General features: G+C 41.3%; 1 protein-coding gene across 5 annotated transcripts in view; it reads right to left on the reverse strand.

The window, feature by feature from the left end:
* TTC7B (tetratricopeptide repeat domain 7B) overlaps positions 1-22,582 on the reverse strand; it is a 312,432-nt gene that overhangs the window by 185,378 nt on the left and 104,472 nt on the right. For all 5 annotated transcript variants that reach the window (XM_049898916.1, XM_049898913.1, XM_049898918.1 and 2 more), the window contains one exon: positions 12,963-13,084. In XM_049898916.1, the coding sequence (XP_049754873.1) occupies positions 12,963-13,084 (122 nt within the window). The remainder of the gene's footprint in view (positions 1-12,962; positions 13,085-22,582) is intronic.

Below are 22,582 nucleotides of genomic sequence, written 5' to 3' on the forward strand. Positions count from 1 at the left end.
CAAAGCATCTTCTCAGACCATAAGGCCATAAAAGTAGAAATCAATAACAGAAAAACCAGGGAAAAGAAATCAAATACTTGGAAACTGAACAATACCCTGCTCAAAAAAGACTGGGTTATAAAAGATATCAAGGATGGAATAAAGAAATTCATAGACTCCAATGAGAATGAAAATACCTCCTATCAAAACCTTTGGGACACAGCGAAAGGAATGCTCAGAAGAGGCCAATTTATATTGATAAATGCAAACATATGTAAAGGAGAAAGAGCCAAAATCAAAGAACTCTCCCTACAACTTGAACAAATAGAAAGGGAGCAACAAAAGAAACCGTCAGGCACCAGAAGAAAACAAATGATAAAAATCAGAGCAGAATTAAATGAATTAGAGAACAGAAAAACAACTGAAACAGTTAACAAGGCCAAAAGTGGGTTCTTTGAAAAAATTAACAAAATTGATAAACCGCTGGCCAGACTGACTAAAGAAGTACAGGAAAGGAATCAAATAACCCAAATAAGAAATAAGAGGGGCATATCACAACAGACCCAACTGAAATTAAAAGAATCTTATCAGATTACTACGAAAAATTGTACTCTAACAAAATTGAAAACCTAGAAGAAATGGATGAATTCCTATAAACACACTACCTACCTAAACTAACACAAACAGAAGCAGAACAACTAAATAGACCCATAACAAAAAAAGAGATTGAAAAGGTAATCAAAAAACTTCCCCCGCCCCCCCCAAAAAAGCCCTGGCCCTGGATGGCTTCACTGCAGGGTTCTACCAAACTTCAGAGAAGAGTTAACACCACTACTACTAAAGGTATTTCAAAGCATAGAAAAGGATGGAATACTTCCCAACTCATTCTATGAAGCCAGCATATCCCTGATACCAAAACCAGCCAAAGACAGCACAAAAAAAAGAAAATTATAGGCCTATATCCCTTATGAACTTAGATGCAAAAATCCTCAACAAAATTCTAGCCAATAGAATTCAATAATATATCAAAAAAAAAAATCCACCATGACCAAATGGGATTTATACTAGGTATGCAAGGTTGGTTCAATATTAGAAAAACAATTAATGTAATCCACCATATAAATAAGACAAAAACCACATGATCTTATCAATTGATGCAGAAAAGGCATTTGACAAAGTCCAACACCCATTCATGATAAAAACTCTCAGCAAAATAGGAATAGAAGGAAAATTCCTCAACATAATAAAGGGCATTTATACAACGCCAACAGCCAACATCATCCTAAAGGAGAGAGCCTGAAAGCATTTCCCTTGAGACTGGGAACCAGACAAGGATGCCCTTTATCACCGCTCTTATTCAACATTGTCCTGGAGGTCCTAGCCAGAGCAATTAGGCTAGACAAAGAAATAAAGGGCATCCGGATTGGCAAGGAAGAGGTAAAATTATCTCTACTTGCAGATGACATGATCTTATACACAGAAAACCCTAAGGAATCCTCCAGAAAACTACTGAAACTAATAGAAGAGTTCGGCAGAGTTTCAGGTTACAAGATAAACATACAAAAATCACTTGGATTCCTCTACATCAACAAAAAGAACATAGAAGAGGAAATCACCAAATCAATACCATTCACAGTAGCCCCCAAGAAGACAAAATACTTAGGAATAAACCTTACCAAAGATGTAAAAGACCTATACAAAGAAAACTACAAAGTAACTAGTGCAAGAAACTAAAAGGGACCTACATAAGTGGAAAAACACACCTTGCTCATGGATAGGAAGACTTAACATAGTAAAAATGTCTATTCTGCCAAAAGCCATCTATACATACAATGCACTTCTGATCCAAATTCCAACAACAGTTTTTAATGTGTTGGAGAAACAGATCACCAACTTCATATGGAAGGGAAAGAAGCTCTGGATAAGTAAAGCATTACTGAAAAAGAAGAACAAAGCGGGAGGCCTCACTCTACCTGATTTTAGAACATACTATACAGTCACAGTAGTCAAAACAGGCTGGTACTGGTACAACAACAGACACATAGACCAGTGGAACAGAATTGAGAACCCAGATATAAATCCATCCACATATGTGCAGCTGATATTTGACAAAGGCCCAATGGCAGTTAATTGGGGAAAAGATAGTCTTTTTAACAAATGGTGCTGGCATAACTGGATATCCATCTGCAAAAAAAATGAAACAGGACCCAAACCTCACACCATCCACAAAAAATAACTCCAAATGGATCAAAGACCTAAACACAAAAACGATAAAGATCATGGAAGAAAAAATAGGGACAACGTTAGGAGCCCTAATACAAAGCATAAACAGAAAATCACTACTCTTGATAAATCCAATGTGAAGAACTGGAACAAACTCCTAAACCGCTAAATGGTGGCTAAAGGAACTATAGCTTGCAAAACCACGGGGAGAGGGATTTTGTGAATGCAAGCAGCTAACACCCTCTCCACCTTTGGAAGCCTAAAATGACCATCCAGTTCCAATGCAGCAGAGGACAGACCAGCAGAGATGCATCCATCTTGTTGACCGCTGATAAAGCTTTCAGAAGGCATGGGATTCTAAGACTCATTGGGTACTAGCATTTACAAAGTACAATGAAAGCAATTACCCGTCCCCATAATTCATTCCCCATCATCAATCACTGAAAAGAATGGTTTTGGAGTTATGTCATACTTAAAACTGACAAACATTCCTTTGTTTCCATATTGAGGTTTTCATGCCATTAAAGGGATGAACCAGGCCTAGTTCACACTTTTTTAAAAAGAGACGATTTGAGTTGATGCTTTTTATTACACAAACTAATTAAATCATGGATAAAAACTATTTTGGGGGAGTTAAAATTAATTTTACCACCTAGACAGGTTATAAAAAGTCCTTATTTTTGAAGTATAAAGTATTACCTCAAGCTAGCTGCTCAAGGCTCCATTTTTAAGAAGAGAGTGCTGTCAACACAAACAAGTGGCAAGAGAACTGATCTGGGTGCTGGGAGAAGGAAGCACAGGTCCCAGTTCTGTCACCAGCCAGTTATGTGACCTTGAATAAATTATGTTACCTTGTTTGTTGACTGTTTCCCTTAACCAAAATGCAAACTCCATAAAGGCAGTGATTGGGTCTGATCTATTCACAGCTGCATCCCCAGTGCTTGACACTAGTAAGGTAACCTAGAAAGGTTCTCAAGAAATATCTATGGAATGACTATTGAACGTGGCTTCTCAAAGTCTCAGATTCTCATCTATAAAGTTCAGCGATTGAAACAAATGCTCTCTAACGGTCATTTGAGTTCCAGGATTTTCAGGTTCTATACACACTGACAGCTGAACTACAGGTAGTCTCCAGCTTACATCAGGGCTCTGTTCCAATGACTACTCTGTCTTAAGTCAGCTCTGATGTAAATCAAATCTCTCTCTTTCTCTTTCTTTCTTTTTTTTTTTTTTCATTATTACTGCCTTTTATTTTCAGTATCGTTATAAATCCAATTTTTATGTGTTTGGGGGTTGGAATGAGAATGATAACATCAGCATATTACACACTGCAACACTGTATTACTAATGATAAGATGTTAAAAAAAGAAAAGAAGACAGTCGTAAGTGCAGCTCATAGTAACTCGAATACATCGTTAAGTCAAGGACTACCTATATTATGAAAATGTTCCTTAGTAGCAAAACGACGTATGTGAAGTGCTTAGCACAATGCTAGGCACCCAAGCACTCAAAAGCTAGTTTGATCAGTCTTCCAGATAAGAGATTAATATCCAGAATATTTAAAGAACTTGTACAACTCAACAACAACAAAACAACCCAATTAAAAACAAGCAAAGGACTTGAAGACAATTTCTCCAAAGGATATATACAAATGGCCAATAATAAAAAAAACAAAACCAAACCCATTGCCGTCAAGTCGATTCCGACTCATAGCGACCCTACAGGTCAGAGTAGAAAGGCCCCACAGAGTTTCCAAGGAGCACCTGGCGGATTTGAACTGCCAACCTTTTGGTTAGCAGCAGTCGCACTTAACCACTACGCCAGTTGGGTTTCCTCAAATGGCCAATAAGCACATCTAAAGAAGTTCAATGTCATCAGTCGTTGTTGTTGTTGTGTGCCATTCAGTTGATTCTGACTCATAGTGACTATAGGACAGAGTAGAATTGCCCCACAGGGTTTCCTAGACTATAATCTTTACAGGAGCAGGTTGCCAGATCTTTCTCCCATGGAGCCGATGGTAGGTTCAAACTGCCAATCTTTTTGTTAGTAGCTGAGTGCTAAGACCACAATGAGACACCACTTTAGCTACTATTAACCAAACAGGACATAGCTGTTGGTGAGGACGTGGAGGAATTGGAACCCTCACTGGCTGCTGGTAGGATTGTAAAATGGTGCAGCCGCTGTGGACAACAGCTTGTGGATTACTCAGAAAGTTAAACGTGGAATTACCTTATGACTCAGCAATTCCACTCATAGATATATACCCAAAAGACTTGAAACCAGGGACTCAAACAGACATTTGTACACCAGTGTTCACAGCAGCATTACGCACAACAGCGGAAAGGTAGAAACAACCCAAATGCTCAGCAACAGATGAATGGGTAAATAAAATGTGCTGCAGCCGTACAACGCAATATTATCAGCCATAAAAAGGAATGAAGCTCTGATACTTGCTACAACACGGACGAACCTTGAAGACGTTACACTGAGTGAAATAAGCAGACACCAAAAGATAAATATTGTATGATTCCACTTATTTGGGATGTTTAGGGTAGGCACATTCATACAGACAGGGCATAGACTAGAGGTTACCAGGGGCTGCAGGGAGGGGATAAGGGGAAGTTACTGCTTAGGTGGCACAGTGGTTAAGTGCTTGGCTGCTAACCAAAAGGTCGGCCGTTCAAACTCACCAGCTATCTCGTGGGAGAAAGATATGATGGTCCTCTTCTGTAAAGATTTACAGCCTTGGAAACCCTATGGAGGAGTTACCCTGTCCTATAGGGTCAACATGAGTTGGAATCAACTTGATGGCAGCAGGTTTGGTTTTTTTGGTGTCCTGTTTAACGAGTATAGAGTTTCTGCTTGGGATGATAAAAAAGATCTGGAAATAGTAGTGGTAGTTACACAACACTGTGAATACCGCTAAATTTTACATTCAAAAACTGTTAAAATGATACATTTTATGCCATGTATATTTTGTCAAGACCAAAAGACACACACACAGAGTCCTCCAGACATGTGAATGCCTGAGCCACATCTGGCATCAGCAAGGTGGCAGGAAGGTGCCCTATGCTTCACAATGTTCCATAAACCTCCCTTCTGAAGCTGTTGCAAAAAAGTAAGGCACTCTGCTTAGGCAAACTCCTGCTCACTTACTCTCTCTCTCCCTCACTCCCTCCATCCCCCTTTCAGTCAACAGCATGACTTAGTGTGGTACCTGCTGAGATTAGAATGCAGCCTATGACCACAAAACCAGGTAAGATGAACTAGATGCACCAAAATGGAGGACACGACCCTGTCAGCACTAGGCTCCCACCAAATGAGCAACCCTATTCTTGGCCTTACCCAAAACCCCACTCTCATGATTCAATGGCTTCTCCGTACCTGGAGAATGAATTCCCCATTGCTTAGTCTGGTAGTCTTCCACCGTCCTTCTACCACCCATCTTTCTACCATGAACTGTACCTTGGAAAAGAAAATGGAAAGAGAACGAACATTTATTGAAAGTGTCTGTCATAGATTGAATTGTGTCCCCCAGAAATATCTGTCAGCTTGGCTAGGTCATGATCCCCAGTGTTGTGTGATTGTCTACCATCTTGTCATCTGATGTGATTTCCCTATGTGTTGTAAATCTTATCACTATGATGTAATGAGATGGATTAGTGGCAGTTACACCAATGATATCTACAAAATTAGATAGTGTCTTAAGCCAATCTCTTTTGAGATATGAAAAGAGAGCAGAGAGACATGGGAACCTCAAACCACCAAGAAGGCAGTGTCAGGAGCAAAGTTTGTCCTTTGGACCTGAGGTTCCTGCACAGAGAAGCTCCTAGACCAAGGGAAGATTGATGACACAGACCTTACCCAGAGCCGATGGAGAAAGCTTTCTCCTGGAGCTGACACCCTAAATTTGGACTTGTAGCCTACTCAACTGAAAGAGAATAAATTTTTCTTTGTTGAAGTCAACTACTTGTGGTATTCCTGTTATAGCAGCACTAGATGACCAAGGCAGTGGCCTACTCACAGTACTTCCACTTCCTCGTGTATCATTTACTTCACACCCTCCCCAATCTGGCTTCTGCACTTACCATCCAACCAAACATCTATTCAAGATTACAAATGACTTCCATGTTATCTAATCCAATGTTCCCGCTTTTGCCCTCTTCTTTATTAACATCTCAGCAACATTCAACTCGGGTGATCACTTCTTCTTTTCAAGCACACTTTCCCCTTTTGGTTTTCATGAGGATACAGCTTCATGTTTTCTCTCCAGCCTCTGGCAGCTCCTTTGCTGGCTCCTTCTCCTCTACTCAATTTCTTGAGCTGGGTCCTGGGTGTCTTCTCTTCTCTCTTTATATTCTGTCCTTCACTGATCTCATCTAGTTCTGACGTTTTAAATATAATCAACATGCTGAAATTCCCAATTTGTAACTCAAACCCAAACCTTCTCTCTATATATTCCTCATTGAAATTTACACCTAGGCGTCTCAGAAGCATCTCAAACATAACATACCCGAAGACGAACTCTTGATATCCCCTCTCCAAATTGGATCCTTCACTTGCTCCCACCCCATCCAAACAATTGTTAAATTGGGGAAGTTATCCTTGATTCCTCCATTTGCCTCCCAAATCCAACGCATCAGCTAATCCTAACATCAGTAGGTCTAACATATATCTCAAATCCATCCACTTCTCTTGGTCTCTACTACCATTGTCAACTGTGAAGTGGGTGTCTAATGTGTTGCCCACCTATCATCACCTCCCCTTTCTTCTGGTGACTTTGGACAGCCAGAATTGTATGCCACCATAGTAGATCTGCCTTCTTCAGGGTAAGTCAAACCAAGAGGGTCATGACTCTCGCCCTTCCTATGTTCCAGCCACGCTAGACTCCTTTCAGATTATTGAACACACCAAGCTCATTGCTGGGTCAAGACCTTTGCATATGCTGGGCCCTCTGTTTGGAATGCACTTTCTCCTGCTCTTGGCATGGTTTGCACCTTGTCATCCTTCAGGTGTTGCTTTTAACGGCATTTCTCAGGGAGGCCTGCCCTGACCACCCTATCTAAGCAGCTATATATCCCCCCACTTCCAGTTACTTCCTTCCACTGCAACCTAGCAGTTATCAAATTTGTGATTATATACATTGGTTTACTTGTTAATTATCTGTCACCTTCACTAGACTGTACCCTCCCTGAGAGCCTGCACTATGTCTCTATATTTGCTAGTATATACCAGCCCTGAGCCCAGTGCTTGGCACATAGCAGAACTCAATGAATACTTGCTAGATAACTCACTGAACCTACTGCATGTTGGGCCCTGTGCTGATAAATCATCTGATTTCTACATAAATCCTCACTCTAGTCTCCTCATGCCGTGAAGAACACACAACACTGAGTACGGTTCTAACTCCATATTTCTACCAACTACTTGGAATGTCCGTCCCCTGACTCTCCCCAATCTGTTTATGCCTACATCATTGCCAGCGAAGCTCTCCAACGCTCTACTCCCCTTTCCAACCCATGTGCCCAGCCCAGCATGGCAGCTTTCCTCTTTGCTCCCGTCACTTTTACCAAGCTATCATGAAATTGCTCATTTTAATCCTTAATTCCCCATGAGACGGAAAGCTCTGTGAAGGCAGAGACTTTGTCTCTCCTCTTTTCCACTATATCCTCAGAGCTAACATAGGGCCTGCCACCTAAGAGGGGTGCAACGAGTTCTTGTTAAATGAATGAATTACTGCAGTGATTGAACAAAAAATGGGCCTGGAAACTTCAGCCATTTAAAGTAGCTGAGAACCCCCTAGACTATGGTCCTTAGTCACCCCTCTAACTTGGATTTGAAGCCACTCCCAGAGATCACCTCTCAGCCAAATAACAGATAGTCCTGTAAAATAAACAATGACACCCGTGAGAAAAGTGCTCCTTAGAACAATCAACTACATGAGACCAAAAGGGCAACATTTGCCCAAAAGCAAAGATGAGAAGGCAGGAAGGGGCAGGAAAGCTGGATGAATGGAAACGGGGAACTCAAAGTGGAAATGGGGAGAACACTGACACATCTTGGGGACTGCAACCAACGTCATGGAATGCTTTATGTATAAATTATCGAACGGGAAAATAAATTGCTCTGTAAACTTTCACCTAAAACACAGTAAATAAATAAAGTGGCTGAGTTTTCTTTCATTGTTTTACTGTATTGTAAAAATGTCTTACCCATTTTCTTTTCTCCTACTGCCTTCCAGAAAGCAAGGCCCATTTCTGGTTAATATTTGAACCGAATTATTCAATGGAAAACTAATTTGCTGTGTAAACTTTCACCTAAAGCACAATACAATATTTAAAAAAATAAAAATTCCTTCCATACCACTTTGTTCTTGGCTTGCCTGCAGGTACATCAGTGGAGCCCAGAGTGTGAACCATACCTGCCTCACTTGCTGCTTTCTCTGGGCCAGGGCCTCCTAAGCAGGGCTCAGTAACACACCATAGGAAATGACACAATCCATCAGTCAAATCTCCCAGGTGCTGACGGCCATTTGCCTACTCGCTTCAATTAATCCCTGAAATAAAGCCAATTCAGAGCCAAGAAAAACACACACTACAACCCATTTTGCTCAACCAGAACATTTGACATAGCTGACAAGAAGCAAAGTTACTTGAGATGTCTTTGCTACCCTTTGTTTACATGATGCTGAAATATTCCTAAAACAATTCATGTTAAACAACTGGCATTCCAAAGCCATGCTTCTCTGGAAATTTGGTTACAATGACTCAGATGGGAAGCAAGGATTCTCCTCAGCAGGAACCCCAGGATGAGGTCATTCCTCTGCCGCCGCCTCAATGACTCAAGACCCCAGTGCTACTGTAGTCAGACCAGTCAGCCCTATCTCCTTTCCCTGAAAAATCAACCTTGGTGATCAGTTATCAGATGTTACTCATGCTAATTGCTACCCATCTTAAAACAAGTGCCCTTAAACCAGCAGCTGGTTAGACAAGCAGTCGTTGTCAGTAAATGCTCCTCCTTGCAAATCCCATGGGTGTGATACGCAACAAATGAGTGATGCCTCCTTCTCCACCAGCTTCCAATTCAATGGCATCTGGCCTGAGTCTGGCCCCACTTTCACTGGTAAGTCAACCAGGAATCATCTTCACTGGAAATCACAATTTACCGCTTGCTGTGTGCCTTATGGAAACCCTGGTGGCGTAGTGGTTTGGTGCTACGGCTGCTAACCAAAGGTCGGCAGTTCGAATCCGCCAGACGCTCCTTGGAAACTCTATGGGGCAGTTCTACTCTGTCCTATAGGGTCGCTATGAATCGGAATCAACTCGACAGCACTGGGTTTTTTTTGTTTTGTTTTGGTTTGCCTTATACTTCACAAAGGGCTTTCTTGTGCAGTTTCTTATTTGATATTTACTATAGCTCCATGAGGCAAGTGGTCTTAGCCTTATTTTACAGATAAAGAAACTTGAGTCTCCAAGAGGAGACTGGTTGGTTGCAAGTCCTCTGGTTGGAACACCCTCACTGCCCCTTGTGTGAGCTCCTGCGAGGCAATTCCCCCAGCCCTCAGAGGCAGCAGTCCTGGCCCTCTGAGCATAGAGTGCTCTGATTTCACCGACTGTGTAGACTTAAACAGGTTTTTTCATCCTTAGCAGGCTTGCTGCTGCCACCCAGAGGGAAGAGAGAAACAGATGTGGGTGCATTCCAAGTCAGACCATGCCCAGGGAATCACAGGGCTGGGGGCGTGGATGTTACAGATCTGGGCTGCAGCCAGTGATTTGCTCCCTCCGATGAAGAAAGGTGGGCGGCAGAGAGGAGGAAAGGGGAGGAAAAGGGAGAAGGGAAGAGAAAGAAAAGGTGAGAAAGGGAAGTGTGCTGGGAGCAAGGGGCTGGAGAAAGAGGGAGGGAGAGAGGGGAGGAAGAGGAAAGAGGGAGTAGAGGAGGGGGAGGAGAGAGAAGGGAAGAGGAAGAGGGTGAGAGGATGGAGAGGGAGAGAGGGAAAAAGGAGGGGGAGGAGAGGGAAGAAGTAGAAGACGAGGGAGACAAGGGAGAGAAGAGGAAATAGATGTTTGGTATAGTCATGTAGATGAGCCATGCAGAAAAGTCTGATGAGAAAACACCAAACCAGCAGAAGCTGGGAACCATCATCTGGCAACGTCTCATCCTGGGAGGTCAAGTGCTCCCTCACAGAGACAGGGGTATGGGCAAAGCAGCCATGTAAGGGTCCGACAAGCCACTCCACACAGAGTCCCAGCCTTTCCCCTGCAAAGGCATGGTGGGAAAAGGACTGATGTCAGAAACCCAGAATTCAGGTCACTGTGTGACCTACAGGAAGTCATGTCACCTGAGTTTAGACTTCGTTGTAAAATGGGCCATACTACTTATACCACCAACTATATAGGGTGGCTGTTGAGATGAAAGAGATAATACTGTGAGGGTCAATGAAGAGGAAGAAAAAGCATTTGGTAAACATAAAAGCATCATTTGGACCTAAGGGATGAGGAGGGGCCCAGGAACTGGTCCTGGAGTCAGGGTCTTTCTGGAAGAGATGCCCAAGTTAACGAGTTTGGCAGTCACTCCTGGAAAAGATGGGAGAGTTATAAAGTAATAATATTAATTACTACAATTCAGTAAGTCCTCGGGGATTTGGGACAACCAAAAAGTTGAGTTTAAGTACGTTTCTAAAGGAAAAGATATGCTTTATTAATTTCTATGTCTTCCTACCACTGAAAATTGGTCAAACTTCTCCATTTAGATCCCTCCAGATACATATAAGAAAACTGTAGAAAAATAAAAGAAAAGCAAAGGAGCAAACACACTAGAAGACAGAACTATGGGATAGGAGCCACCTCTGTCTCGACCTGTTCCATTGAGATCCTGGCTGTAGGTGCCCACTCACAAATGACCTCTGTCATGTCGCATGTCCGAAACCACCCACTGGTTTCTCTCCTTTTATCCACATTTTTTGGTCTCCAAAGCAGCACTCTCCTCCACCAATCCAAAAGTAATCTCTTGCTACCATCACATAATCCCAGCCTTTAGTACACTCTAGCTAGCAGGACGAGTGTTGCTGGTCTTTAGAGCCCAGACAGGAGAGTAGAAGGACATGAAGAGAGGAGAAAAGGCTTCAAAGTTAAGCAGTCCTTTAAGGCTACATCAATGGGCATTTCCATGCAGTTGGGTTAAAATAAAATGAGAAATGAGTCAATAAGCAATTCACAGCATATAATCCATCATCTAGCACAAAGCTCTCATCATTATTATTTTTTTAGTGGGATACCAGTGTGCAGCCAGCATTTCAGGGGAGAAGGCCAGAGCCCAGTAGCCCTGCTTTCTCCTCCCCAGTGAACAGATTTCAAAGATGAAAATAAGTAATCCAGCCGATCCTAGCCAAGCTCACACAAGACATTTTCACTATTATGTATTGAGGTCTGGCACCTCGGGGAGTCCCAAGGGAATGAATTCCTATCTCTGGACTTTCACGTTAACCACATATGCTCACAGGTTAGAGGGGGGAGAAGAGGGCCAGGTACTCCTCTGTGACAACTATTACTTATTGTGAGAAGGGAGAAGAAACAGATTACCAGCAGAAGAGCCCGCTTTCCCTCCCTTCCCCCTCCGTTTATAACAGCAAAGGAAACAGGATTCAAATCTCAGCTTAGGGGACGTCCATCACTGCTCAGATGATCTCAGTCAGAGGCAGGTGAGATCAAAAAAGACAGTGTCTTTGTGCCAAAGCTACCAAGCCATTCCAAACCTTGGGGTGTTCACTGCAGCCTTCATGGGGTATGCCAGTCTGAACCAGTGGCCTTTGGAGCAAAGCAGGTTTTCACCCACAGTTTAATAGGATTTGGAATATAAGCACTTACTCTGGACAAATGGAAAACGGATGCATGTGGCTCTGGGCCACCAGGCAGATGAAATTCCACTTCCGTGAGCTACGCCCCCAGGTTTGAAGCTCTTAAATATGAAGAGGGAAATGAACTCCTTTCCTCATTTTTCAAAGGCTGGGACTTGTGTCCCTTCTGCCTTTCAAAGCACTCTTCGACTATTCTAGAGCGAGGGGAACAGGCCTCTAGGAGCCCCCCATGTGAAGCCTAGGAGGGGCTCCAAAGGAATGAGATACCTACTGTCGGTCTTCATGCACATGTATCCTGCAGCACAATGTCAAAACAAGGCACAATTCAGGAGCCTTGCAACAGAATCACAGCATTTCTCACAAGAGCAACACAACAAGGAAAACAAACATCAAATGCTTTAGAAAGCTATCCCTTACACTTAGGTTCTTAAGCCTTTCTTAAACTCTTTCCAAAGGCAATTCAAGTAAAAAATGTTCTTGTGTGGCATTATAGCCACTCTCACCTTCATGAACACTGTCTGAGATTTGGCAAATCCAATTCTATGAATTGATCAGCCACAGAAAAGGAGATGGCCATGTGTGCCAGAGTTTCTGATTCACGAACCTTCCCCCATCGCACGGAGGCAGGGCATCACTAAAGCTCAGCTTCCACCAGCTCCACTCCACCTGGTCTTGGGCCTCCACACTTGTGACTCATGCTCACTGAGACACCCTCCTCCTTTCCCTCCTCCCACCTCTAAGTCTCCAGGTGGACAAGAGACAAAAAGGGCCTATGTTCATTCTTTAAAAAAAAAAAAATTCCAATTCTAGTTCATATTTAAAATTGTTTGATATTATAATAACTAAAGTAGAGACTAGAGACTTTCCTTCTTTAGGAAGTGGATTAAAAAAAATAAAGAAATCTTACCCATTTTTGAAATAGAGGACATGGGCTCTCTGAAGTCCTGTTTCTAGGAAAAAACCTAGTTCTTGATCGTGGGGAGCAGGGCCAGGCTTAGGACTTCTGTTTTGAATATTAGTAAGTATTACCTAGAAGGGGAGAAAATCGGAAAACTAATCAGATGCACGTCCATGCCCACTCCCTTTAGACCCTATCTCTAAATGTACCAGAGAACTTGAAAAAAAAAAAAAACACTTCCTAATGCAAACATCAGTGCATAGGCACAGGTGCAGGTATTAGAAAAGTAGAGAGAGAGAGATTCCAATTTAGACAGGGAGCTACCAGGAGTCCCAGAGGCACGCATCGCCCTCCTGGCACCACAGCTGAAGAAGGATGGGTGCTGATGGGTGGATGGTGCCAGGAAAAGCGTTAGAGGTGGGGCGGCTCTGACTGCCAGGATATTGACAGAGAGGCTGAGTGACACAGGAGCAGGTCTCAGCAAAGGGCAGACACAGTCATAACCTACCCATGGTCGAGGTCACTGACAGGCAGGCTGCAGCTTCAGCCCAACATGAGGTTGGTGAGATCCAACAGGAGCTGAGAACTGCCATGATCACTGCTGGCCCTGGAGCTACCCAGACAAGGCAACCTCACCAGGGTACAAAGCTGTGGCCTGTGGACTGAGCATCTATCCTCAAGGAGAAGGGTGAGAAATACAACCTACGTTCCCTCTCTCCCCACACTTGGCCCCTTGCTCAACAGATAATGAGGTTTTAAAAGTTTAAATTTTTAGCCTTGAAAGAAAGACTGCCAATTATTCAGGAGAAAGGCTTCCAAGTTGAGTATGTTACAGTGAAGTGTAAAAACATATCTGCTATTACAGAGGCTATTCTCTAAAACTCATAAGTTGAATAAAGCATTTATCAAACAGAAGCCAATTTGAGGCCCATTTAAAAGCGATAATAGTGTCTTCAAACATGCTATCCATGTTTGCTGAATGTTAGCAGTTCTACAAAATACCCGGTTGTTAGCCAAACCCGAAATATTGTAGACGTCTTGAAATTATTCTCCGAATGGAGTTACAGTAATTAATTGCTAGCTCTCTAACTCAGGAGCACTGGGAAACAGAAAAGTAGAAGGCACACAATGGACAAAAGGTTGAGAAATGAAACTCAGGTGGGCAGCCCTTGATTCAACCACATTCCATCATCTTAACAAAAACATCTGGCTCCTTCATGACCTAGCACTTGTCTGCACCATACACATCTCCAGGTGTTCCTCCAACTTCTGGGTCCCCACACCTTCTCCTCCACTGCAGGCTCCCCCTCCAGCCACGCTTTGAGGGCTGAAGATACACAGAGTGGGATTCTGGGCACTTTTTCTTTCTCAAGTCTCTCTCATAGATGGCCTTGTCCATTCCTATAGGGCTTCAAAAATCATCCATATGCTAACAACTCCTAAATTTATATGTCTAGCCCAGACTTTCCCTCTGAATGCCAGACTCATCTACCCAACAGCTTCCCTGACATCCTCACTTGGAGGCCCAACACTAAAACTTTCAAAAATTATCCTTCATTTGCCTCACCAAAAATCAAACCCATTGCAATTGAGTTGATTCCAGCTTATAGCAACCCTATAGGACAGAGTAGAACTGCCCCACAGGGTTTCCAAGGAGTGGATGGTGAATTCAAACTGCCAACCTTTTTGGTTAGCAGCCTCAACTCTTAACCACTTTGCCACTAGGGCTCCTCATTTGACTTAGAAAGTAGTTTTGAATGAAAAATGCCATGATTATTTTAAAGGAAAAACAATTCGCTAAAGTACAAAAAAGAAAATTAAAAATCACCCCAAAATTCCACTACACAGAAAGAACCACTGTTAACATGTGTTGAACAGTTCAGATATCTCTGTGTAAATGTGTATCACGGAGAGAAAGGTAAAAATCATTTTACAAAAACTGAATCATGTCATATATGCAAGCTTTAGATTTAAACTATTATATTTTAGTTAAATTTAACAGAAGAAACTAAAGTGAAATCGAAATAATCACTCAGCTTTAGAAAACTGGGTTTTTGTACATAGCTCATAAAGGTCCCTCTAAAGCTAAAAATATATGCTGTATTACTTCATATATAATATATATGTGGTGTGTGTACAAAGAGGCAGGTCTCTGACAAGGATCACAACAGAGAGTCCCAGACAGAGCTAGAGAAAAATGTAGAACAAAATTCTAACTCACAAAAGAAGACCAGACTTACTGGTCTGACAGAGACTGGAGAAACCCAGAGAGTATGGCCCTTGGACACCATATTAGCTCAGTAATGAAGTCACTCTTGAGGTTCACCCTTCAGCCAAAGATTAGACAGGCTCATAAAACAAAAAGAGACTAAAAGGGCACACCAGCCCAGGGGCAAGGATTAGGACTTGAAGGCAGGTGGGGACAGGAAATCTGGTAATAGGGAACCCAAGGTTGAGAAGGGAGAGTGTTGACACGTCCTGGAGTTGTTACCCAATGTCATAAAACAATATATGTACTAACAGTCTAATGAGAAACTAGTTTGTTCTCTAAACCTTTACCTAAAGTATGATTTTAAAAAAAGTAATAAACATAACTAAAAAAAAAAAACCAGAGAGCAGGTCATTATTTTTACCTACATACTTCAACCTTATACAGAATCTACTGACTCATTATAAAGATGAAGAAATTAACAAATTTTACTTTGCACTCTATCTCAAAATCCATTCATTGTTTCTCGAGTTCTTTATTTTGATCCATCTCGATTGGTAGAATAGTGCCAAAAAGGGTTCATGGCGGCTATATTCCCTGAATTCTTGTATGTTCGAGAACGCTTGACTCGTGCCTCTCTTCCTGAGAGTCAAACCTGAGTGAGTGTGATGTGCTTGGATGTCACACCTTCCCTCCCTCAGGACATGGCAGACAGACGATTCGGACTCCACAGGCTTCTGTCATTGAAAGTCGCTGTGAAGAACACAGGGGCCAGCCTAACTGTTCTCCCTGTAGATGATGGGCAAAGAGCAATTTTTTTCCCCCTGAAGTCTCGGAAAATCCATCAGGATTTCTCTTACTATTCATCCTTCTGCATCAGCCTTTCTTGGAACAGAGTCTGTATTCTTCAATCTACAAATTCAGACCCACAGTATAAACTAACGTACACCAGCCCCAGCACTTCGGCCAACTCACAGCCTCTCTAAAGCTCCGCCTCCTCATAGGTAAAACGGAGATGGCACTAGAACTTGTTTCTTAGGGTAGGCCTATGGATCAAGTGAAATAATGAATGGACAAGATGTCCAGCACAGTACCTAGCTAGTGCTCAATAAACTTGTACTTTGTTGAAGAAGTTTTCTTAGATTGCATAAGTTTATCTTTTTTCTATTCCTTCTTTTTGTTGCTTGTTTTCTTTTTCAGAAATACTAACTACATGCACGGTTGTGATTACTGCAGCTTTGTGGTAAGTTTTGTGAATGGGAAGTATGAGTTCCCCAACTTTGTTCTTTTTCAATACCGTTTTGGTTCTTCTGAGTCCCTTGCATTTCCATATTAATTTTTTGGATCAGATTGCCAATTTCTGCAAAAAAAAGAAGGGAGGAGAGAGAGAGAGTAGACATTTTGATAGGGATTAGGCTGAATTTGTAGATCAATATGGAGAGTCGCTATGAGTCGGAATCGACTCGATGGCAGTGGGTTTTATGGAGAGTATTGGGCACAAGCGGTTAAGTGCTGGACTACTAACCAAAAGGTTGGTGGTTCGAGCCCACCCAGAGGCACTTTGGAAGAAAGGCCCAGCAATCCGTTTCTAAAAGGTCACAGCCTTGAAAACCATATAGAGTAGCTCTATTCTGAAACACATGGGGTTGCCACGAGTTGGAATCAACTCAACAGCAACTGGTTTGGTTTTGGTTTTGGCCATCTTAACAAGGTTAACTCTTTTGATCCATGAACACGAGATGTGTTATCATTTGTTTGTTGTTGTTGTTGTTAGGTGCTGTCAATTCGGTTCCAACTCGTAGTGACCCTATGTACAATAGAACAAAACACCGTCCAGTCCTGTGCCATCCTCACAATCATTGCTGTGTTGGAGCCCATTGTCGCAGCCACCGTGTCAATCTACCTCTTGAGGGTCTTCCTATTTTTAGCTGACCCTCTACTTTACCAAGCATTATGTCCTTCTCCAGGAACAGGTCATTCCTATTAACAAGTCCAAAGTACATGAGATGAAGTCTCACCATCCTCACTTGTAAGGAGAATCCCGGCTGTACTTCTTCCAAGACAGATTTGTTCGTTCTGGCAGTCTGTAGCATATTCAATATTCTTTGTCAACATCATAATTCAAATGACTCAACTCTTCAGTTTTCTTTATATATTATTTAGGTCTTCTTTAATTTCCTTTAGCAATGTTCTGTAATTTTTACCGTACAAGTTTTACACTTCTTTTGTTAAATTTATTCCTATATATTTTGTCCTTTTTGATGTGATTATAAATGGAATTGTCTTCTTAATATCATTTTTGGACTACTCATTTCTGGTACACAGAACACAAGCGATTTATATATACTGATCTTTTATCCTATAACCTTACTAAATTCATTTAGTAGTTCTAGTAGTCATTTTGTCAGTGAATTCCTTATGATTTTCTACATATAAGATCATGTCATCAGCAAAAAGAGATAGTATTACTTCTTTTGTCCCAATCTGGATGGCTTTTATTTCTTTTTCTTGCCTAATTGCACTGGCTAGATCCTCCAATACAATATTGAATAGGAGTAGCTAGAGCAAATGTCCTGGCTTTGTACCTGGTCTTAGGGAGACAGCATCTAGTCTTTCATCATTAAACATGTTGTTAGATGTGAGTTTTTCATAGATGCTCTTCATCAGGGTGAGGAAGTTTCCTTCTACTCCTAGTTTGTTGAGCGTTTTTACCATAAAATGGTGTTGAATTTTGTCAACTGTTTTTTCTGCATCTATTGAGATGATCATTTAGTTTTGTCCTTTATTATATTGATACGTTGTATTACATTAACTGATTCCTGGATGTTAAATCAACTTTGTATTCCTGAAATGAATCTCACTTAGTCATAGGATGTAATCCTTTTTATATGTTTCAGTTTGAGTTACCCATATCACATGACTAGCAAGTATTAGAGCTGGTGCTAAAACCGAGATCCACCTGACTCACATCCTGGTCCTCCTCTCTGTCCCATCAGTCTGTCTCTGCTTGTAGAACAATGTCTAAAAGACAAGGGGTCAGAGTGGACAAGATGAGGCTTTAAGTTATAAATGGAGAAGTGAAAAGACACAACAGAGGGAGGCAGAGGGAATGGCATAGCTCAGGGTTTACCGTGAGGTCCAAGCATCTTGAGTTTAATCCCTTCCTCACAAAGAGCCTCCAGGACACGGGCCAGGTGGAAGCAATGTTTACAGTGCTGAAGCCACCACTTATCCCGGGGATAAACACTTGCTCATGACAGGACTTTGGCAAAAGCATACGTTCAATGACTGAGGAAGCATGACAGAGGACGGAGACAAAGATTTTAGGTCAAAAGACTCTAGTCCTAGTCCCAGTTCTAACACGCCTTACCATCTGTGGTACTTAGGACAACCCCCTGGGTCTCTCGGAGCTTCAGCGTCCTCATCTATATAACGGGGATAATAATACCTATCTCACTAAACTACAAATGAGAAACTTAGTAAGCATATAAATATTATAATCTTTCATGGAGATATATTAAAGGGTTACCTTTAAAAATAAGAATATCTGCCATTGCCTCCTTTATTTTTTAACATTATTTGGAAGAGCTGGCAATAGAGCATGAGAGAGACATAAGTTGAAAGAGTAATAGAAAGGGAGAAATGGCAACAACAAAAAATCATTTATCTGCCAAATAATGAGTTCAGTATAGTGGCTAATAGTCCTATATGGCTATCCTTGTCAGCCTTTAAGATTCAGCTCAGGTGTCATCGTCTAGGAGCTTCCCTGAACTTCCACAATGGCCAAGACCCTTCCTCTGGGCTCACAGAGCTCTCTGTTTCTCCGCCAACATGGTCCCCATGCTGTTTATGACCTGTGTCGTCATGAGATTGTAAGTTTCTTAACAGCACGTTCCGTGGTTTATTCATCCTAGTGACCCTGGTGCCAAGCACAGTGCCTGGAACACAGGAGGCACTCAATAAGTGTTTGTGTTAGTGAATTTAAAAATCAAAAGCACTCTTAAATAATGAAAAAAAATAATAATCCTATTCACAAAGCAACAAAAATAGAAAAGATCTATAAATAAAACACACTGAGGAAAAAAAGTCTGTAAGAAAAAAGTGCTGGCAAATGGAAAAAGATATCATAATCATGGATGAGAGAAGACCAAAGGTTCACTTCCATTCTCCAAATTAATGTGTATGGTTAATGAAAATTCAACCAAGTCCCAACAGGGTCTTTTTTGGAAGCCAACAAAATTATTCTAAAATTCATCTACAAGTATAAACAGAAAAGAGCAAAGGATATTCTGAAAATAATAAGGGTAATAAGTGGTTATTAATCCTTTCAGATGCTGAAACTCAGTATAATGAACTAATTATTAAACAATGTCATATTGGTGGAATACATGATTGTTATTGTTATTGTTGTTGTTGTTGTTAGGTGCTGTCAAGTAGGTTCCAACTCACAGCAACCCCATGTACAACAAAATGAAACACTGCCCGGTCCTACACCATCCTCACAATCATTGCTATGCTTGAGCCCATCATTGTGGTCACTGTGTCAAAACAAGTAGAACAAAATAGAAAAGCCAGAAATTACTGTTTTATCTAAAATTTTAATGAATGACCAAAAATACGTATGATAGAAAATGTGAAAAGTAAAGAGAAGATAATTTTAAAGCGATATTGAAATGTGAGAAAAACATTAGTCATATTTAATATTATACACCAAAATAAATCCCAAGTATATCTGGAAATTAAAAGTTGTTTGCTTTTTTAACAGAAAGTGGTTGAAACTTTTCAAATTCTGTCTTAGGCTGGGTTCTCTAGAGGAGCAAAACCAGTGAGACACAAATATATATATATGTGTGTGTATGAATATATATATATATAAACACATACACACACACATATATGTATTAGTGAGAGATTTATTTCAAGGAAATAGCTCATGCAGTTGTGGAGGCTGGCAAGTCGCAAATCTGTGGGTCAGGCATCAGGCTGGAGGCTTCTCCTGACTCACGTGGCCGCAGGGGCTCATGAACCCAAAATTGGCAGGTCAGACAGCAGGCTGTGGGCTCATGGGGCTGCGGGAGTTGGTGAATCCCAAAATCTGCAGTTCAGGCAGCAGGCTGCTAGCTCACATCCCAAGAACCAAAGGTCAGAGGCCAGAGGCTGACAAGTCGGATGCAGGATCAAGAGCAAGTGAGCTTTTCCGGAATGTCCATATATTGGTTGCAGGTCACATCCCCAAAGAACCCCCCTTATATCAGATCACAAAGTGGAGAATAACTGCATAACACTGAGAATCAGAGCCTAGCCAAGCTGACACAGAACATTAACCATTACAAATCCCTAGAGGGGATTTATCCCAATACCTAAGCTTTAAAACAATAAAATTAATTTGTTTTAAAAAGATAATCATTTCAACTATTATTAATTTTAAAATTATGAGCAACTTAAAAATGGAAACTTACTGATTGGCAAAGTATCCACAACAAATATGATAAAGGGTTAAAAAACTCATGATACAGAGTTTATTTAAGTTATAAGAAAAACATTACTTCCAAAAACCGGACAGAAGGCATAAACAGACTAAAAACTAACAAGGTTAAAAATAGAGTTGGGACATGACCCAGCAATTCCACTCCTAGGTATACGCCCAAGAGAACTGAAAACATACGTCCACACAAAACTTTATACACAATGTTCACAGCAGCATTATTCACGATAGCCAGAAAGTAGAAACAATCCAAATGTCCATTAGTTAAGGAATGGATAAATAAAAAGTGGTCTATACAGTGACAAAAAGAATGAACCCTGACACGTGCTACAATGTGGATGAACCATGTTGTAAAACATTATTTATGCTCAAGAAGCCAGTCACAAAAGACCACATATTGTATGATCCCATTTATATGAAATGTTCAGTATAGGAAAATCTACAGAGAAAGAAAGTAGATTAGTGGTTTCCTTGAGCTGGTAGGCCTCACATGTCTGTCAGTTTGTTGTACCGGAGGGGCTTGCGTGTTGCTGTGATGCTAGAAGCTATGCCACCAGTATTCAAATATCAGCAGGGTCAACCATGGCGGACAGGTTTCAGCTGAGCTCCCGGACTAAGTCAGACTAGGAAGAAGGACCTGGCAGTCTACCTCTGAAAAGACTTAGCCGGTGAAAACATTATGACTAGCAGAAGAACATTGTTTGATATAGTGCTGGGAGATGAGTCCCTCAGGTTGGAAGGCACTCAAAAGACGACTGGGGAAGAGCTGCCTCCTCAGAGTAGGGTCGGCTTAATGATGTGGATGGAGTCAAGCTTTCGTGACCTCTATTTGCTAATGTGGCACGACTCAAAATGAGAAGAAACTGGTGCAAATATACATTGATAATAAGAACATGGAATGTATGAAGTATGAATCTGGAAAAATTGGAAGTCATCAAAAATGAAATGGAACGCATAAACATCGATATCCTAGGCATTAGTGAGCTGAAATGGACAGCTATTGGCCATTTTGAATTGGACGACCATATGGTCTACTATGCTGGGAACAACAACTTGAAGAGGAATGGCATTGCATTCATCGTCAAAAAGAACATTTCAAGACCTATCCTGAGGTACAATGCTGTCAATGATAGGATAATATCCATATGCCTACAAGGAAGACCAGTTAAGATGACTATTATTCAAATTTTCACACCAACCACTAGGGCCAAAGATGAAGAAACTGAAGATTTTCACCAACTTCTGCAGTCTGAAACTGGTTGAACATGCCATCAGGATGCATTGATAATTACTGGAGATCAGAATGCAAAAGTTGAAACAAAGAAGAAGGATCGACAGTTGAAAAATATGGCCTTGGTGACAGAAATGACGCTGGAGATCACACAATAGGATTTTGCAAGACCAATAACTTCTTCATTGCAAATACCTTTTTTCACCAACATAAAGGGCAACTATACACATGGATCTCGCCAGATGAAATACCCAGGAATCAAACTGACTACATCTGTGGAAAGAGACGATGGAAAAGCTCAGTATCGTCAGTCAGAACAAGGCCAGAGGCCAACTGCAGAAGAGACAGTCAATTGCTTACAAGCAAGATCAAGTTGAAACTGAAGAAAATTAGAACAAGTCCATGAGAGCCAAAGTACCACCTTGAGTACATCCCACCTGAATTTAGAGACCATCTCAAAAATAGATTTGACACATTGAACACTAATGACCGAAGACCAGACGAGTTGTGGAATGACATCAAGGACATCATACCTGAAGAAAGCAAGAAGTCACTAAAAATAGGAAAGAAAGAAAAGACCAAAATGGATGTCAGAAGAGACTCTAAAACTTGCTCTTGAATGTCGAGTAGCTAAAGCAAAAGGAAGAAACGATGAAGTAAAAGAATTGAAGAGAAGATTTCAAAGGGCAGCTCAAGAAGACAAA

Source organism: Elephas maximus, chromosome 10 (genome assembly GCF_024166365.1).
Source record: "Elephas maximus indicus isolate mEleMax1 chromosome 10, mEleMax1 primary haplotype, whole genome shotgun sequence".
Taxonomy (NCBI): Eukaryota; Metazoa; Chordata; class Mammalia; order Proboscidea; family Elephantidae; genus Elephas; species Elephas maximus.